This window comes from Melanostigma gelatinosum (assembly GCF_949748355.1).
Source record: "Melanostigma gelatinosum genome assembly, chromosome: 18".
Taxonomy (NCBI): Eukaryota; Metazoa; Chordata; class Actinopteri; order Perciformes; family Zoarcidae; genus Melanostigma; species Melanostigma gelatinosum.
In genome coordinates, this window is record NC_136651.1 from 3,608,984 (window position 1) to 3,628,577 (window position 19,594).

General features: G+C 41.9%; 2 protein-coding genes across 2 annotated transcripts; one reads left to right on the top strand and one right to left on the bottom strand.

Moving 5' to 3' along the window:
• The first annotated feature begins 1,529 nt into the window (after positions 1 to 1,529).
• Positions 1,530 to 7,044, top strand: LOC306792019 (putative global transcription activator SNF2L2). Its single transcript, XM_079288996.1, has 6 exons — positions 1,530 to 1,672; positions 3,451 to 3,680; positions 4,032 to 4,137; positions 6,053 to 6,154; positions 6,313 to 6,457; positions 6,655 to 7,044. Exons 1-6 carry the CDS (start codon positions 1,577 to 1,579, stop codon positions 6,786 to 6,788), a joined length of 813 nt encoding a protein of 270 aa, XP_079145122.1. The 5' UTR covers positions 1,530 to 1,576; the 3' UTR covers positions 6,789 to 7,044.
• Positions 7,045 to 13,004: 5,960 nt separating this feature from the next.
• LOC306792287 (neuropeptide FF receptor 2-like) lies at positions 13,005 to 14,511 on the bottom strand (the record flags this gene model as incomplete). The annotated part of the gene is made up of 3 exons (XM_079289360.1): positions 13,005 to 13,890; positions 13,977 to 14,076; positions 14,190 to 14,511. 3 exons carry the CDS (start codon positions 14,509 to 14,511, stop codon positions 13,005 to 13,007), a joined length of 1,308 nt encoding a protein of 435 aa, XP_079145486.1.
• Between the last annotated feature and the right edge of the window lie 5,083 nt (positions 14,512 to 19,594).

A 19,594-nucleotide genomic window follows, 5' to 3' on the forward strand; every position in this document is an offset into this window, starting at 1 on the left:
TTAATGTTAAACTGAAAAAGCCTAAAACAATGTTTTCAGGGGATTTGATAGAGAAAATGTCTAATACAGATGTATTCAAACTGTTTGCTTAAAGCATTTTATGTTGGCATGCATACCTTTATGGCACAAGAGTAAGATATGCACTCTGCAATAGTTGTGACAAATGGTCCATATCCAGCTGCCAGAAGATCTGCGTGGCATGACAGCACTACTGTGGATGTCCTGTTCCGCTCATGTGCATCATGAATCCTCTCTGGTTTCCAGTCAGAGCAGCACAAGTCTGCATTATAACAAATGGCAGCGCTCTGTCATCATGAGTTTGACCTGATTTAAAGATCTATCCTGTTTTCTTGTGGTATGAGTTCTGACATTGTTTGCTGCATATGTGGAAGGGGGGGGGGGGGGGGGGGAGAAAACGAATGGATTTACAGAAACCAGATGTGTTTGAAAATGAGCCCAAACTAAAAACAGTCCACTGTTATTGCTGCAACTGTTACAGCTCAGCAGCTCAGTGTGGCTGAGACATATTTCCTTGCTGTCTTGGATCATAAATGAAGTGTAATCTGAGTCAATGTTTTTTTCATTAATCACCCTACTGGAATTCTGCGGCGAAACACAAACAAGGGGGAGACATTGTAGGTTAAAGGTAGGGAGGGACACACACACACACACACACACACACACACACACACACACACACACACACACACACACACACACACACACACACATATATATGTTTTTTTTTTTTTCATTGGTCGTTAATGTTGTTAATTTGGTACTGGTATAGGCCTATTCTGCCATACCAGAATCAGCAGGTGTCTTGTCTCCTGGACAGTCTGAAGTGGTCTGGAAGTATAATCTCACCGGTCAGTCTGGCTGATGCGCACACATCTGGCACAAAGTCTGTGCCAAATGTGTGTGGATGTTGGAGCGTTGCTGTTGGAGCGTTCGCGCGCCAGAGAAAATGTGCACATGCATGTTTTTAGAGCCATCCACGAGCGTTTGCGCGTCTTGATCAACCACACATTAGTGGCACATCACATAGCAACTACAGACCCAGTTTTTAAAAGGCAGCGGACTTAGTGACAATAATATTTTTGGTGAATCTGATGACGTGTTTGGTCATTACACAAAATGTGTGAGGGGGGGGGGGGGGGGACGTGACCCCAGGTCCCTTGTGGCGATTACGCGCTTTGCACCGTGCACTCACTATGAACTGTCCTGCTGCAGGTTGGACTAATATTTCCAAGATCTCCTCAGTAGGCTGGTTCACACCACGTTCCCCATTGGAATGCATTGAAAAATACATAAAAAATAAAACAAAAATGGACCCGATAACTTTGACAGCAGGGTGGGAAGAGAGAAAAAAACCCCGTCTGGCAGCAGTCGATATTAAAAACATGCAGAGGGAGACAAGCTCGGGGCCTTCCAGAGTCAGGAAAAAGACTTCGGAGAGCTGCAGACAGGACATGGGTATGGCATTTACATTTCCCCCCAGCCCATTGATTTGTATATGAAAACATAGCGCTTTTATTCTCCCCCCTTCTGGGCTCTGCTTCTGAGTGATCAGCTGATGAAGAGACTAGCGGCTCGCCGCTATGCTGGCTTGCTAATTCTCTCCCCCACAGCTGCAGCCGATCCCGATAGCCAGCCTGCAGATTGCAGTCAGGTAAATATCCTCCTGTCTTTCTTCTCAGACTCAGGATTCAGCCGGGCTACATCGCATGGGAAGAGAGGAAGAGATGGATAAAATGTGTGTGTGTGAGTGTGTGCGGATGTGTGTGTGTGTGTGTCTGTGTGTGTGCGTGTGTGTGTGTGCGCGCCAGGGAAGGAGAGCGAGTGTGTGTGTGTTTGTGAGTGAGAGCAGGGGGGAGCGAGGGGTGTAGGTGTGTGTTGTAACAGATGAGAGGGAATCTTTGCCAGATTAGTCAGGAAAGAGGCAGGCTTGTTAGATAGCACAGGCATGGAGCATCACATGCACACACACACACACTGACACCCGTCCGCTCACACATGTACAGTGCACCAGGCAGCTCTCAGCTGTGGTGTACATCGTCGAGGATTACCCTCCATCCCTCCAGTATATTCCGCTGGACCGATTGCAGCCTCTTAGAGCAGCGGGGCTTTTAAAGCCTTCATTTGAGCCGAGCGATGATGAACAGGATTTCTTTTGTTACCTCTCTAGTGTTGTTGTCTCCTCTCACTCAATTCTCTGCGATGCATTGTGGGGTCGGATGTTGTGCAAGCATGCGTTGTTTTATGTTCATTATTTTCTTTTTGTGTCACCATCAGTTCTATTTTTGTGAGGCTTGGGTAATTCTTATAATTCTGCGTGGTGCATGATCCCTGTGCTTCTGATCAGTGTGTGTGTGTGTGTTTGTGAAAATACAATATTTCAGCATGCTTTCATCTTTTGTCCTTGAGAAATACAAGAGCATGCTTTATTGTATGATTTGAATGCTGTTGTGTGTGTGTGTGTGTGCACTGTATGAGCCGTGCGTGATTGATGCAGCAATAATGTGTTCGGATTGGAAGGCATGCTTTCTCAATTTCCTCCCTCTCCTCCCCAGCTGGGCTGCTGCTGCTGCTGCTGCTGAGCTGCTCTTGCTGCATGCATACTCATGTTTCTGGCCTCTAATTGCCTTTGTGGAAAATACAGTGGTTGCAGCAGTTATTGGAAAAGGGAGCGATGAAATGGTTGAAAATAACTCGGCATGCAGCAGGCGGGCACCCTCCTCCAACGCCACATCTCATCTTAGTGCAAAATCTGAAAAAGTATGGGTTATTATTTCTTGCATTATTAAAATGTTTAGGTTCTGCGCTTCGGTATAACACGGCTTCTTCCAATCTATTCACAATCATTGTGCATTTTTAAAAAAAATTCTGCCTTTCCCTCGATAATCATCTGACATCAAAGCCTCCAGATAAAATAATCTGTCCGAAATTTGCAGAGACAGCACAGCGGTTGAGTCGCTCCAGTTCATGCAAATTCATATGCTATTGTGATGAATAAATAAACACTCTTTCATTTGAATACAAAAACACACTACAATTCTGAACGCTTCAGCGCCAGTACTGCTAATAAGCTGGAGACTGAGTGTTGAATTGGATCTTTAGATTTGGATTCTATAGATTGCTGTCTGAAGTGCTTCAGGTTTCTGTCTCAGTGGTTAATGAATGTTTGTACCAGTTTCCAAGCATGCCAACTGTCACATGAGGAAGAGTTCAGGTGAATGGGAATGGAAGTCGGTCACAGCTCTCCTTCTGTCCTTCTACTCCCCAGTCGTTCTTGTGATTCTGAAGTATAAACTGAACAACACAGGAAGCATGTGACAGGCTCTGTGTGCACGGTGTATACAGTTTATATATTTCTATATCACAATGTGTCATTCGCCTTACTCCGCCGCTTGTTTGAGTTTGTTTGATGCCGCGTCCCTCTTCCGGCAGCCTGAGGCAGGAGAGAACGGTTCCATGGAGGAGATGGAAGAGGACATCAGTCTGAAGAAGCGTAAAAGTGATCATCATGGGGAGAAAGGACTGCAGGCCGGCCAGGGAACTGGCGAAAAGGTCAAAAGGAAGCGAGGACGCCCACCTGCTGAGAAACTGCCTCCAAACCCACCTGAGCTCACCAGGAAGCTGAGCACGCTGGTAGATATGGTTACCAACTACAAGGACGGGTGAGGGCGCTCAATTGTTCGTGGACTGCGTCACGACACTGTGATGCATGTTTGCAGAATCCAATGCAACTTATTGTTCATAATGATCTCATTAACATGAAACCATTGTTTCAATATCCCAAAACATTCAGACAGTATGAGAAAAACATTAAAGCAAGTAAACTCTGATAGAAACCCAATATTCAAGTACGAACCTGAAAATGAGTATATGTCCCCTTTAGGCACAGTGGTGCTTTGAGCTAAATGCTAACCTCAGCGTGCTAATGCCATGAATGTCAATCATGCTTACATGTTGATCAAACAGTTTCTTGAGAAAATGACATTTTGCGAACTGTCACATTGTGCTTCCAGTTTGGGTCGACAGATCAGCAAAGGCTTTGTGCAGCTTCCCTCGAAGAAGGAGGTACCCGAGTACTACGAGCTGATCCGAAAGCCTGTCGACTTCAGAAGGATCAGGGTACGTGTCACCGAACACCCTCAGAACTCACAGACGGATATCGCCGTTATCTTATCTGCTGAGGGAAAACTCAAACAAATGGAGATGAAACAGCAACTTTGAATTACCCGCTTTGGATTTAAAAGGGAACAGTGTGCAGCATTTAGGGGGATCTATTGGCAGAAATTAAATATGATGTGTCTTTATTGTATTCGGCTCGTTCGAGATGAGCCAGTCCTGCGCAGAATTGTTGACCGGTGCTCGCCCCACAATGCATGCCGGTTAGATTTGTGTCTGACTTGATCCCACACATCTCTCTCCTGAGAGGGAGAAGTTTCTGTTAGTTGCAATCTCCAACTTCACCGCTAGATGCCGCCAAATCTTACACACTGGTCCTTTAATTATAAACACCAACATTACATTGTGAATTGTGCTGTCTGTCATTCATCCTGACGGATGTGGGTGTCTGAATCAAATGTCACGCAAAACAACAAATGTCAACCTGGCGGTTCTGGAGGAAAGGTCAGGGGATCGCTTAAGTCTTTTTTGTGACTATAACCAAGTCTCGTTCGGAAATTTTGCATCCACATTATCAAAATCAGTTAAATATAAAATAAATAAAATCAGATAACACTAAGCTACACTAGAGAACAGTGGCAATAACAGACCGAATCAAGAGAAAGACGCTTTATTTCTCTGTGGAGTTCCTTCCGTAATGTTTTGAGACAGCTTTAATAACAATGTCAGCCTGTCAGTGACGAAAAGAAGCCCTTTTAGAGTGAGAAATTGCACCGAGCGATTACATTGCAGCCCGTTTAGCGTCTGCAGCGTTCTCGGTCGATACTGGATCAGTTAAAAAAAGTGTTGCAGTCACGTTGACACAAAAACATGGAAAAATAGGAAAAGTACCAAAGTGACCTTTTAAGCAGGCACTCCACTTTGTGGTCCACTCGAAAACTTCAGACTTGACTTGACGATTAAAAGGTTAAAGGAATAGTTCATTGATACATTTAACGGATCAAATCTAGCTTATTCATAGCAATTAAGGCCTGGTTTGGATTTGGATCTCTTTTCCTGAGCAGATATTCAATTCAAAATTCAAATACCAGCCGCCTGTTAACTTTGATTCTCCACTGCTTCACACTGTTAATAAGATAGCATACAAAGAACTGTTGTGCGTGTGTTTGATAGCAGCTTCCAACAGTTTTGTATTCATGAGACAGATGTTTGGATTTAGCACTATGGGCTGAAAAAGCTGCGTGGACCCTGAGCTGACTCTCTGTGGGATTCTCTGTTAATGCAAACCTTTTACTCTTCAGGGAGTCATCTAGTCTGCCTGAATATGAAAAATATATCTTACTGGAGCTTTAAACTGCTCTTGTTTCAGTTGTAACTGTTTAACTGTTTAACAGGTCAACTTTGACTTATTTGTGGTGTACTTCCATACTTAAGTAGTAACGCCATTTCCGTAGTCATTTTAACCCAAACATTTACCTTTTTGTAACATAACGTCCGTAGTTCAGTAACACCATTTTTGTAAACATTTTTTGTTAGCTTAACCCAAACCCCGATCTCTCCCCTAACTAAGACATATTGTTGCCTAAACATTGCAGTGGCTTGCACAGATGCACTGATCGCAGGAAAATCGGAAGATACGAGCAGTTGGATGAGGATTTGACGATTAAAAGGTTAAAGGAATAGTTCAGTGTTTTGGGAAACGTGCATTCGCTTTCTTACGGAGAGTTAGAAAATTGGCGGCACTTTTGTACACATGTGGTACAGGTCTTCTCATCGAACTCTCGGCAAGAAAGAATAAAACATATGGTTGAGAAGAATACCCTCTCTCGGACTGCGTCTCGTTAAATGCTTAATTGATAGCTGATTATGTATTGCTGTGGTCACGTTGAGGTTTTGATACTGGCCCTCTCTTTCACAGGAACGTGTGCGTAATCACAAGTACAGACGTGTGGGGGATCTGGAGAAGGATATCTTCCTCCTGTGTCACAATGCTCAGACCTATAACCTGGAGGGATCTCAGGTGAGCCCCAAGACAACCTTTCACTTCCATCCTTTCAGCGACAATTTATTTATTTTTCAGTCCCTCCATTCTATGTTGTTGTGGTTGTAAATGGGTTTGGATCTTGATGTCGCGAAGAACATCCTGAGCTGTTTGTGTGTTTACGTTTACCACCGTAGATCTACGAGGATTCGATTGTCATCAAGTCTGTTTTCGAGAGCGCGAGACAGCGAATTGTCACGGATGAGGAGCAGAAAGAGACGGTCAGCGCCGGTCACAGCGATAATGGCGGCGGAGCTGAAGACCAATTTGTTTCATCAGCAGGTGAGAGTTAAAAAACGAAAAACATCAAGAGGGTGTTTTTTATTACAAGTGACCAAATGAAAGCGATAGTAAGATGATGACACATACTCTGTTTGAAGATATATATATTTAAAAGTATTCTTTGCTGGTTGGTCTAATAACTTTTGAATTACAGCAATTGAAAATGAACTTATCATACTCTCTGTTTTTGTATCCAGTGAAACCATTACCAGTCCAGCTCAAAAAGGGGAAGAAGGAGGGAAGAAGCAGAAACACCATGGCCAAGAGGCTCCACAGTGATTTAGACAGTGATGAGGATCTAGAGGACAGCACCACAAAAGATGAAGGTTGAACCGACGGGCCCTCGTTTTTTTTTTTTTTTGTATTCTGGTTCATGTCTATTCTCTACCGCACCCCTTTACATTGGTTTCTTCATTTTCTCATTGGTTTCTTCAAAGGAAAACAAGACCGGAAGGACCCCTCAAAGAGAGCCACTTATGGAACAATGCGTCTTTCTTTTGGATGACTCATGCCACTCAAAACGCTTTTTGCTGCACATAGTGCTGTTCTTTTTCCTTTGGCTGTTCTATTTTTATGATTGCCCTTTTATCTGTGGTTACGTCTGCAAATATGATGTAAAAAAACAGTTTTCTCTGACTGTTTTGAACCAATATATTTGATTGTCTAAACATGCCTTCATAGGTCTTGGATCATAATACGTAAATCTCTCCTGAAGCTGGCTCGACGACGAATTGACAAATACCAGTTATTATACTTTTGTGTCTATTTCTGATTCTGGATGGAAGACGCTTGGGTCTAATCAAGGGTACTCCAGTCGAACATTTCTATCCCTTGTGCTACAGTATATCCACATATTGTACAGTTTGTGTGAAAATGAATGAAAAAAATTAAATGAATTTCTTTTCAATTCCTCTCTTGGTTGTTGTGGGGTAGGGGGGGGGATACATAATTGTAAGGACAATCCCTGGAAACATGTATCACTTAAACACTTGCAAAATAAATTTGACCAAAAGTCCCCCTGGTTGGTGATTATTATCATTATTATCAGTGGTAGCAGTGGAGTCATTGTTTTCGGACTTGCAATAGTCATAAAGTAATGTACACCCAGAACAGGGAAGTAGTCATGAGAGGATCATAAATGAATCTCGACATTAAAGCAGGAGATACTCTCAGAGTCAGCGTTACGTTGTGTATGTGATATGTATTTTTGACAGTGTGCCAATAGGTGGTGCAATAGAACTGTTTGATTGTGTCTGTATTGATGTTTGCCACGTTTCCATTAATTGCGCATGCTGCTAGAGCCCTTGTCATGTATGCTCATGCGCTCAACTGGTAGTTGACATTTGATGATCGCCTCTTATGTCATTGTCACGAGGGCCAGCCACCACTTGAAGGCTTTCAATCCTGGTCAGAGAGGCTACGAGGCACCAGTCAAAACCCAAGGGATGAACTTTCAAGTTAGATATGGGTGACATGGAAGCCATCACCAATTCACTCGATGTAACTTGAAATAAGTTACAATAACTTCTGATGCCACCACGATGTCTGGTTGTTACCAAGAAATGGCCAGGCCGCAGTTTAACCTGATCTTTCAGTTCACACCAATTAGTGACGACTGGTGGTTCTGTATGTGCATTCAGAAACCCTCACTTTTCACATTGTGCAGCCTTGTGATGGATTCATTTAAATGAAACCTACAGCCTACAATGACAGAGCAGAAAAAGGATTTGAGATTCTTCTTTTTTTTAACAAATTTATTATAAAGAAAAAACTGAAATATCACATTGACAGGTATTCAGACCATTAACTCAGTATTTAAATCACCATTGACAGTGATTACAGGGTCTTCTCGGGTGTAACAAGCATTATACACCTGGATTTGGGGATTTTCTGCAGACTTTCAAGCTCTGTGGGTGGGGGCCGTCAGTGGACAGCCATTATCCGGTCTCTTCAGAGCCGTTTGATTGGGTTCAAGTCCGGGCTCCGGCTGAGTTATTCCTAAGCCTTGCTTGTCTTGTGCCATGTGCTTAGAGTCATTGTCCTGTTCGGAGGTGAACCTTTGGCCCAGTCTGGGGTCAGTTTTGCTGGGCAGTCAGCACTTAGAAAAAAACCTGGTTGTTCCAAACTTCTTTCATCTAAGAATTATTGAGGCCGCTGTACTCATGCAGAAGAATTTCTTTTGTAGCCGTCCTCCTAATCTGTGCCTCGACACACTCCTGTCTCTAAAGCTCTGCAGCCAGTTCCTCTAACCTCATGTCTTGGCTTTTGTTCATTGTCACCTGTGAGACCTTATATAGACAGGTGTGTGCCTTTCCCCATCATGTCCAATCAGTTGAATTGATCACAGGTGGACTCCAATCAAGGCGTTGACGAATCTCAAAGATGATCCAGAGAGTTGGAAGGGGCCTGAGCCAAATTGCCCAAGTGTTTTACCAAAGGGTCTGAATTCTTATGATAATTGTGTTTCATTTGTTTTCTTTTAAATAAATTTGCTAAACTTTCTAAAATCCTGTTTCCACTTTGTCATCGTTGAGTGTAAACTGAGGAGGGAAAAATACATTTAATGGATCAAATCTAGCTTATTCATAGCAATTAAGGCCTGGTTTGGATTTGGATCTCTTTTCCTGAGCAGATATTCAATTCAAAATTCAAATACCAGCCGCCTGTTAACTTTGATTTTCCACTGCTTCACACTGTTAATAAGGTAGCATACAAAGAACTTTTGTGCGTATGTTTGATAGCAGCTTCCAACAGTTTTGTATGAATGAGACAGATGTTTGGATTTAGCACTATGGGCTGAAAAAGCTGCGTGGACCCTGAGCTGACTCTCTGTGGGATTCTCTGTTAATGCAAACCTTTTACTCTTCAGGGAGTCATCTAGTCTGCCTGAATATGAAAAATATATCTTACTGGAGCTTTAAACTGCTTTTGTTTCAGTTGTAACTGTTTAACTGTTTAACTCTTACAATGTTTAACAGGTCAACTTTGACTTATTTGTGGTGTACTTCCATACTTAAGTTGTAACGCCATTTCCGTAGTCATTTTAACCCAAACATTTACCTTTTTGTAACATAACTTCTTTGTCTTTCTTTTCCTCAGTGATAATATTATTTTCTTAATCGGTACCCAGTTGTTCTCTGTATATCTACAGTATATTCCAATCCCACATCAATTGCTTAAAAGCTCCTGATAATATCAGGTTACTCATCAACACACCTCAATGTTACAGACCTGATATAGAGTCTGTCATCTTGTTTTGTCAACTTCTGCATTGTTCCTCGGGTGGAATAAGAGAACTAAATTCAATCAATTCACAGTAATAATGAAATGCAGAGTGTCAGGAGTAAAAAGCTCCTCACGGATGTTTAGAGATTAACGAAGTGCTTAGTGTGCGGCCGCTAAAAGGCGTGGGCTCTTACAGTAAATAGCTCTGGGAAACAAAGTGGCGCACATGTCTTCTTGATGACAATCGCACATGCAACGACACGTAAACCTAATGGAGGAGCAAGGATAGAGATGTTGCTGATGGTCGACGCACTAATGGCTTTTGGAGATTAGTGTGCCCAGAAGGTGACTTTAATCTGTTGAGGAGACAATCCATTTTCTCTTTCCCCATAGGACGCACATTTAAAAGACAGTTCATGGTGGCCTTCGCTAATTAGCTTTAGTTGATCACATTTGACCTCATTGCTGTTTCACTGTCAGTCTTGGTCGGAAAATGTCAACACCGACATTTATTTTTGATTTTATGCTTCATTTGCCAGACAAGGTGGGTCATTCTCTCATCATTTGTATGATGTGCTTTGTCTGCCAGCTATTTTTGAAAAAGATTTCTCTGTCGAAGGAGACTGAACTGCTGAGCATCAAGTTTCCAAGTCACTAACCCAGCCTGTCAAGAGCGCTGACAAGTTGAATTGTACATTCAATCTCACTTTACAGTGAGCTCTACATTGCTCAATCAATTTTCAAACCGATCCCTAAGTCATGCTCTGGTAATGAAGACAGCCTCAATCGAGGCTCAAATGCAACAAATAACGTGTACACATGTATTTTCTGACACTTTTTCTCTCACACAACCTTTACTGGTTCTCTGTAGCCTTGCTACTGTGATGTAAGAACAATAATCAACAGCAACAACATTATGTCTTGGAACTGCTCATCTTTATTTTTCATAAGCAAACTGCAAAATGTCTGTTTCCATTTTGCAAACAAGCAGCAAAGAACATCGGCAGTACAATATATCGAACCATATTTTTTTCAAATACAAATATCAAAGTACGTATCAAGGCAAAAGGGGGGGGGGGTTGAAATCTATTTTACATATTACAAACATATATTCTTGTGTATAAAGACAGATGTGTGTCACATGTGTGATTGCACTTTCAGTTTCATCGTCTTCTTTTATATTTCCTTACATCCTTGTTATGGTGATATGAAAGCCTGTCCAGTGCAATCTATCTGGAGATAAGCTAAGAACGAAAAGTAAAAGCACAGGCAATCAAAATAATGATTGATGACACTGCATACGCCTCATGGCTCTGTCGTTGAGCTATTCTCCTTTTCGTTGTATCCCTGAGGCTGGTTATTAGGCTGCTCTTAAAAGTGTCAATGGGAGTGCTTTCATAACCGTCACACATGTTGAACTTGACACAATGTGTTGCTATTTAAAGAATTTGAGTTGTTGGGAGAAACATGGTGAAGACTCTTCACGAACACAAAGCTATCAAGGGAAGCATGCGCAAGTTCCACAGCAGCGTACAACAAAGTGACTGTAGTACATGACTGACACCTTCATTAACATAACACACTTCATAACATAATACATATTTAGCAGCAGGTTGTTGGAGAGAGCAAGTCTTGGGCCCTACATGTATCATTATCATATTGGAAACAGCAAACACGGACTATGGTGTGGCCCAAGGCATTGTCCTAGGACCTTTGCTGTTCTCGATCTACATGCTGCCACTTTGTTGAACTCATATCTCATATTCATGGACTACTTTATTTCCTTTGTACAAGCCCTGTGAAGAAACAAGTTAAGTATTAAATGCATTATAAAGACGCAAAGGGTGAGTATCCTGTAAACAATTAGATTTAGCTGGAAAAAGATAGACTCAAATGAAGGTTTTTAACATTAAAAGCATTTAAAAGCATCTGAAAACAAATTGGCCTTCTTTGTATAATCCCTAGACATGTACATTTAGTGTTTTTCATCAGTAAATTATTTACACTAAATTTAGAAGTGCACGAGGGAGCGCCGCAACCCCCTTGTGCACGACACGCAGTTCATGTCATTTCCTGGCGCGCTCGCCGGCTTCACAGCTATGCTGAGAACACGTGATGACCCAAATACTAACTGACTGTGTGTCAGCCATCAATGAGTGGATGAGCAAGAACTTCCTACAGCTAAATGAAGATACGACTGAGATCCTCCTAGCTGGCCCAAAATATTTGACATCTGGCCTTGCAGACGCAGCGTCATTTTAGATACATTTTAAAGCTAATTTTAATTAATTGTCCGAAACTGCCCTTTGTCATTTGTGCAATATAGCGAAGGTGAGACCTGTATACAGCAAGATGCAGAAACGCTCATTCATATTTTGTAGTATTCTGGATTGTATACTGGCCCACCAAAAGCAGCCATTGCAACGCTGCAGTCCATTCAGAATGCTGCGCCAGGGTTTGAATAAAACCTAGAATGAGAGATCATGTAACTCTTGTTTTATGCAACCTACACTGATTTTAAAGTCCTCCTTATAGTTGTTAAGGTGCTAAAAGGCCTCATCCCCTTTTATACCACAGGCTCCTTATCGTGTTATGATCCTCCACAATCCCTAAGATCCTCCACAGCTGCTCTTTTAAGTTTTCCCAAGGTTACCACAACAACCTTTGGGGATGCTACTCTGCCTTTAAATGTAGACTTGCTGACTCAGTGACAAAGTTGAAACGACAACAAAAATGCACAAATTGCCCACAACTAACAAATTTAAGTAAAAACAAGATTTTATTATTATCTTTTATCGTCATTTTTAGATGACACACCTCTCGTCAGCAATGTAACTAACTTTACTGTGCCCTGTTTTTGTTTAGATACTGGCCCTGTGTGCTGCAATGAAACAGATTACTGACTGCTCGACTAAACTAATCTGAACGTGTTTAGCTGCGTTGTAAACAGATGCACCAGTTTCTCTCCTGGTGTATTTCAGACAAAGTAACTGTACAAATTTTAATAATGACGATGTATTTCCCCAATTTTAACTTTGATTGTTGCTGATTTAGAATATTTAAGCTACCGGGCTTTTTAACTCTCTTTGACAATCTCGTTCTTTGCTTTATACACCATACTAAAGATTCACACTAGCTTATGAAATATTCATGACGACAAATGTTGCAGACCTTGCGAGTACATTGACTTCACAGATAGCCTGTACATGGAGTTCAATCATGTCTGAGTCTTCATTTTCACTGTCCTTGAAATGCAATACATGATTCTCCAGGAGCCTCAGATCATTTGAAAGTGTCCATGCGCTGTACAGTTTCAGTGTGTCTAAACATGGGACACCTTTTCCAGATCCTCCAGGATCAGGTCCTGCTCTATGATATGACTTCTAGTAGCCAGGCTCCCTTCTTCCTTCAATGAACACTTCCCATTCCCCACTAACACTGACCTGACTCCTGAGCTCTGTCGACTGAGGACAGCAGGCTGGACTGGGAGCACAGCGTTCCCTCGGATCCGAAATGAGAAGGTCCTCTGGCGCCTAATGCCCTCAGAGCACAGCTGGAATTTGAAAGCGGCCTGAAAGCCTCTGCGAAAGTTCTCATTGAAGAACCCATAGATGATGGGGTTGACGCTGCTGTTGAAGAAGGCCAACCAGTGAGCTAAGGGATACACATAGATGTTAATGACACGATACTGGTGCTCTGTCAGGCTGGCGTAGTCGCTCAGCATCATCAGCGTCCACAAAGGAAGCCAGGACAAGATGAAGAGCAGAGCCACAATCAGCAGCATCATTATCACCCGATTCTTCTTCTTGGAAATCGATTGACGACCCTCTACGCAAAGTTTGTTGTTGCCCCCGGATATGCTTCCAGTCCCCCTCGTCTGAGGAACCGCAGTCTTGAAGAGGGTGATGCCGATGCGGGCGTACATGATGACGATAAGGCTGAGAGGAGCGAGGTAGATGTTAGCAAAGAGGACAGTGGTGTAGATTTTACGCATCTCCTGATTGGGCCAATTTTCCCGGCACCAGTAGAACGGGCGGGTGTCGTTGTTGCTGCCAGTCACTATTCGCACCCTCTGTTCCTTTGTGACCTGCAGCATGACCCCGGACGGACACATGATGGATACAGCGAGGACCCATATGATGACAATAATTAGCTTTGAGGTGGCGATGGTCAACTTCTGCTTGAAAGGGTAGACAATGCAGCGGAACCTGACATGAAGGGGATTGGAGGAAATGCATGAGGGAAAATAAGGACTTTTGCACATAATAGCCAGCAATGCTGTTACAGCCCTTACCTGTCAACAGCTATTGCCACCAGAGTGAACACAGATGCTGACACGGATATCCCTTGAACCATGCCGCTTAGCTTACACACCACGCTACCAAATGGCCATCCTGCAGAAAAGAGGAGAGAGAAAAAGGGTAAAACCATGCTTGCATAGCCCAGCTTTGATTCCGGCATAATATTAAAGATAAATCAGGTTGAACTACAACAAAAGAGTCCTGACCTGTGATGATGTTGTCCACCAGTGTGGTTGGCATGCAAAAGATGCCAACCAGCAGGTCACTGATGGCGAGGTTGAGAATGAACAGGTTGGTGACCGTGCGCATGTTCTTGCTGCGCAGCACGATGAAACAGACCACCCCGTTGCCCACCATGCACACCAGGAAGATGAGCAGGTAGGAGACGGTGAAGACTGCAGCCACAGAGGGCTTGTGGAGGTAGAAATCAACATCGGTGATGTTCTGGTGGGTCAAAGGGTTTTCCAGCCATCTCGAGGAATTGGAAGGGTTCAAGCCCCCCCAAGTGGTGTTGAGATTCTGGGTCATGGTGAGATCTGGATGTGAGAGAGACAGGCAGAGGTATAATACATGGAAAACCGTTTATGTGCTTGGCACATGGCGCATGCGTTTTGGGTCAAATATCCAATATCCATCAACTAAAATAAAGCTGAACACATTCCAGTTGGAGTGCATTACTGCAGACCAGAAGAAGGAATCAATTGGTAATCACATAAAACAATATAGCCCATCCAGAAATCAATAGTCCAATTCTTGTGTTGTTGTTTGTTATTGTGGGTGGGTTGATTCGGTCAAGTGTATGCTCTCTCACACTCTTAAATAACAACATGCTGACCAAAATGACCAATCTGCTCTGAGAGCAGTGGGAGAGAGTGGCTGATCGCTTGCCAATTGGTTCCATCAATCATCCGCATCCAGCAGTCTGGGATGGAATGAGGTTATTATTGACTCTACGAATTTTACACATCTTGATGGATTCGGGAAAACTTTCTGTCTAATGTCCTGCGCAAGATTAAGCTTGTGCCAGAAGGATGACTTGAATTCAACTCCTCAAGTTTGCTGTTCGACGCATTCACTTCATGCAGCTCAACACTGACTGTGCACCTAAAGTAGGCCATGGGTGATTAAGTGATGAATATTTCATTGATGTCATGGGATGAATCAATAATTACCGTTTGAATAAAATATGATAATACATTTTATTTGTGTACACCATAAGTAATTGCATCAGTCTAATTTCATTTTCACACTTAATTGCATATTAAAACAAATGTAACAGTATATATATATATATATATATATATATATATATATATATATATATATATATATATATATATATATATATATATATATATATATATAAATATATATAAAATAAATAAATATACTCTTTACATAAATACAGTATATATATACTGGTATATATAGCATATAGATATAGTATATATACTGTTACATTTGTTTTAATACGCAATTAAGTAATAAGAACCTTAGAATTGTCTGACTGTGCCACTGTAAGATTCACGCCTCAACCTAGCAGTCTTCAAAAACGATAACGAGCGTGAAGGAGAATATTTAATTCTAGCTCCTTGCTCATACAATCATATGCATTGTGCAGCAATGGGAACTGAATGTAATCATCAAAGTCTCGCGAAAACCTGTAATTCAAACTCTCAGAGAGATCAGAGTGTGTTCATCTGTTCATCAGCAGAGCTTTGGAGAAAATGACAGATTGTTCTCCTTGAAACACTTTGCTCTTCATAGATGACTGACAAGATGTTGGAGCTTGATTCCATAAATACACCAAAAATATATTCTTAGTTACCTAAGATTCAATTTGCCTATGAGATACAGAGAAATCATCTTAGTTTCTTATGGTTATTTGACTTAATATGCTTTCAGAAGACACGTCTGGTGGGTTTCCTTCGGTCTTTACGATGGAAAAAGGAAAAAGGAAGGAAGGAAAAAGTTTTTCAATTTTTCTTTTTTCATTTGAATCGATATGTAGTCATAGAGTCTTAATATCGTCACAGTTAACTGACATACAGCATCTGTGGGAAAACTTTCTGGGAACGCGACAGTTTCTTCTGGAGTTAAATTATTTCGGTTAAAAAGTCTTTCACAAATAGTTCTACAATACACACTTATTTTCTTACCTTGCGGCAGTAGTATCTGAGTCGTATTCCTTTCTTCCGTCTGGATGCTGTATCCAGAAATGATATTCATTCAGAGCATACAGCTGCACACTCTCATCTCCATGTGAGACCCTGTGCATCTGCTCAGTCCGCCTGCCAGCCAGAGCCTGCTCTAGTGCTTATAGATGACTGGGAGGAGCTGAGCTTCACAGAGGTGAGGTGTGCTGGGCGGTGCAGGTGCTGGGAAATGTACATGCCCGGAGGAGTTGTGTGTATTTGAGTGCGATACATACAGTATTTCTGTCATATACAGTCCTTGTCATTGAGGGGCAGAGGTTGGACATCTGAAGAGACTCAGACTTCTTCTTTTGCATCCGGCAAATAAGTGAGGTTGTTGAGGAATATCATTGCTCATCTCAGATCAACCTTCCAGCTGTCAAGCACCAGACCTCCTCAGTGCAGACGGATGATACTTGACTTGAGAAGAAATAGCTGGAACGGAAGAAACAACAAGGCGACCCATGTGGGTCAGGGTTCATTGCTCTGACTGCTCTCAGAGAAAAGAGCCTTTAATCTAAATTGCTAAATGAGCACAAACACTGTGGGGATTCTCACCTTAGAGAGCAGTGAGGGGGAGGAAATACACTGTCAGCTACAGATTGTGGGAAGTTTGGTGGTCTTTAGAAATAGAGCCTTCAGCGTGTCCTGAACTTGGTAATGGCTGCCCAATTAAATTATGAAAGTTTGGTTGGAAGCAATACAAGGAAACACGGTGTGTGTGTGTGTGTGTGTGTGTGTGTGTGTGTGTGTGTGTGTGTGTGTGTGTGTGTGTGTGTGTGTGTGTGTGTGAGAGAGAGAGAGAGAGAGAGAGAGAGAGAGACAGAGAGAGAGAGAGAGAGAGAGAGAGACAGAGAGAGAGAGAGAGAGAGAGAGAGAGAGACTGTGTGTGTTTTTGTGTGTCAATTAAGTACAAGCAAAAGCAATAGGAAGCTCTCCTCTCAACATTCTCCCAGTAACTTTCCTCATGCATATTTTAGGCTCGTGGTTGGTTTGATTAATTAGGCTTGAACATGAATAAGTATAATTAATCACTGGCAGATTATGAGACAATGGGCCTCAGGGCACAGACATGCAAAATGCCCCACCACCTCTCCTACAGGAGCAAGACGAACAGACTTTAGAGCGGTCTGTCCTCTTTCTGTTATTGTTTCGTGACTCCTTTGTAATTGTTTGGTTTTTTTGTACTTCTTTTTTTCGTCATTTTTGTATCTCTTTGTTGTCGTTTTGTGTCACTTTGTAATTGTTTTGTGTCTCTTTGTCGTCATCAGGCTACAGCGATACTAAACCGGCCTAAGCGCCTACAGCTGCATCAGCAGCTCTCTGACGCTGTGCAAGCTAAATGCTAACATCCTCAAAATGCTAACATGCTGATGTTTATAGGAAGTAATGTTTGCTCTTTTTCTTCCATGGCTGCCTGCACTCATTCCTCCAGGCTACATTTCTGATTAACCTTCGGTGAAAAAATGCTGATGTCTCATATGTCGCAACACATTAATGCACACATTTCACCTGTCTCTCCTCAGCGGTGGTTAGGGTTCAGGTTATATGATGATAACCAGATTTTCAGTCAAGCGTGACATTAGCATTGAGAACAGACAAGTTTTCTCAAATAATGAATCGGGTTGAATCCCATGCCATTCAATAATCTACATAAATCATGTCTGAGTGCAAGTCTAATTCATCAGAGGACATGTGTTCTGTCTGCTCTTCAACCTTCTGTCAGAAAGAAGAGAGACACACAGACTGAATGAATTCCAAAACTCTCAGGAGGATATCAGGGGATTTCAAAACACGCATAATCAGCATTCTCTCCGTCTGGTTACTGCGAAAAACTTCCACAGCAGCAGTTTGAAAAAGTCATCGCTAAGCTACTGTCAATGCACAGACATGAAAAGGAATTCATCACCTGCTGATGGACAAAAACAACAACAGACATTAGCCTTTCAGTGGCATCTGGTGAGAGAAAGGTTTGACCTTCTCTTTACTTCTGAGATAAAAGACAGCAGTTTTGCTCCGCTTGTCAAAAACCTATTGACAGCTGTTGTCTGCTCCTTTAATAAAGGCGGAATGAAAATGATTGGTATTGTATCACAGCTTATAAACTATAGCCAATAAGCAGAAAACATCCAGAACTTGGTGTACGTGAAACAGAAAATACATACAGTATCTGTCCAGCAAAAACGTGTTTTGCAAATGAATGCATTTGGACAAAGGGCCTAATTAGCTTGACACAAGCACTGCTGCCTCACAGCAGGAAGGTTGTGAGCTTGAACCAGCCAACCAGCTGGAGTGTTTCTCTGAGGAGTTCGCATGTTCTTTAGTATCTGTGTGGGTTTCCTTTCTGCAGTCCAAAAACATGCCGTTTTGGTAAACTGGGAACATTTGGTGTGCCTATGTAGTCCTTTTCAGACATTAAATACACTGCTGGCATCATCAAGCTGTGAGGTACATTTTATACTTTTATTCAGACATGACAAGACATTCACAGTTAAAGCCAGGTGCAGGAGTGTGAGCAGAGGCACTGCTGGTAAACAGCTAAAATATTATATCTCAGGCTCCATCAGTAATTCATTTAAAAAAACTTATTATTGAATTTTTTTTGCCATAGCTTTAATTAATGATCATTGTGAGCGTGAGAGCCACTCGCCTCCACATTTTTATTTGTTATGGAGTAAAAATAATGACCTCAACACGACTTTAGAGTTTGAATAGAACAATAATTACAGGCTTTGTGACTTCGTGTGGTTTTCTGCTCTGTTTACCTCTAAGATATCACACCTCGTAATTGTAACACAATTTTCACACTATTTGCTTTGCTTTATTTGGACTGCACATGTATACATATGGCAATGATATTTATTCATGCTTTACTTTTACACACTGCAATGATGCGTGAAAAGTCATCATGGTGCCGTCAAACATCCGTCCTGCAACACCTTTCTTCTCACACTCTGTTCCTTGCATGAGAGTCAGAACAGAGCGTTATTAATGAAGAGATGTCGTGTAGAATAAGTGTCAGGCAGCATCCAAATGAGCTCATGAATATAGACCGGATGTATTAAGTGTGACATGCTAATAACGAATCTGCGATTGCTTCGGCTGCAAGACAAACATATCTTACTTATAGAAAGAGAAATCTGCAGGTGCAATCACTCCACCTTAACAAGAGCCGATACATGTGGTTTCTTTTAACTCCAGCCATGTTTTGTGCAATTTGAGCAAAATGTGTTTTTCTGAAATATGTTAATAAATGCAAAAGAGGCATTGTTTTATCAAATACGGGCTTGCATGCTTGCATTACTGGAACAGAAATATTGATGAAGCCAGGTTTAAAATTCTTGTTTTATTTGTTGAAAGTCTTTTTTTTTTACTGAGGGAATTTTCTTTGTATCACTCAATGAATCAGAAAATAT

Excerpts from the sequence above, each read along its gene's own strand:
- LOC306792019 (XM_079288996.1), top strand. The coding sequence starts at position 1,577 with ATGAAGAGACTAGCGGCTCGCCGCTATGCTGGCTTGCTAATTCTCTCC. Across the intron at positions 1,673-3,450 it reads AGCCTGCAGATTGCAGTCAG|CCTGAGGCAGGAGAGAACGG; the intron begins GTAAATATCCTC and ends CTCTTCCGGCAG. Across the intron at positions 6,155-6,312 it reads ATAACCTGGAGGGATCTCAG|ATCTACGAGGATTCGATTGT; the intron begins GTGAGCCCCAAG and ends TTACCACCGTAG.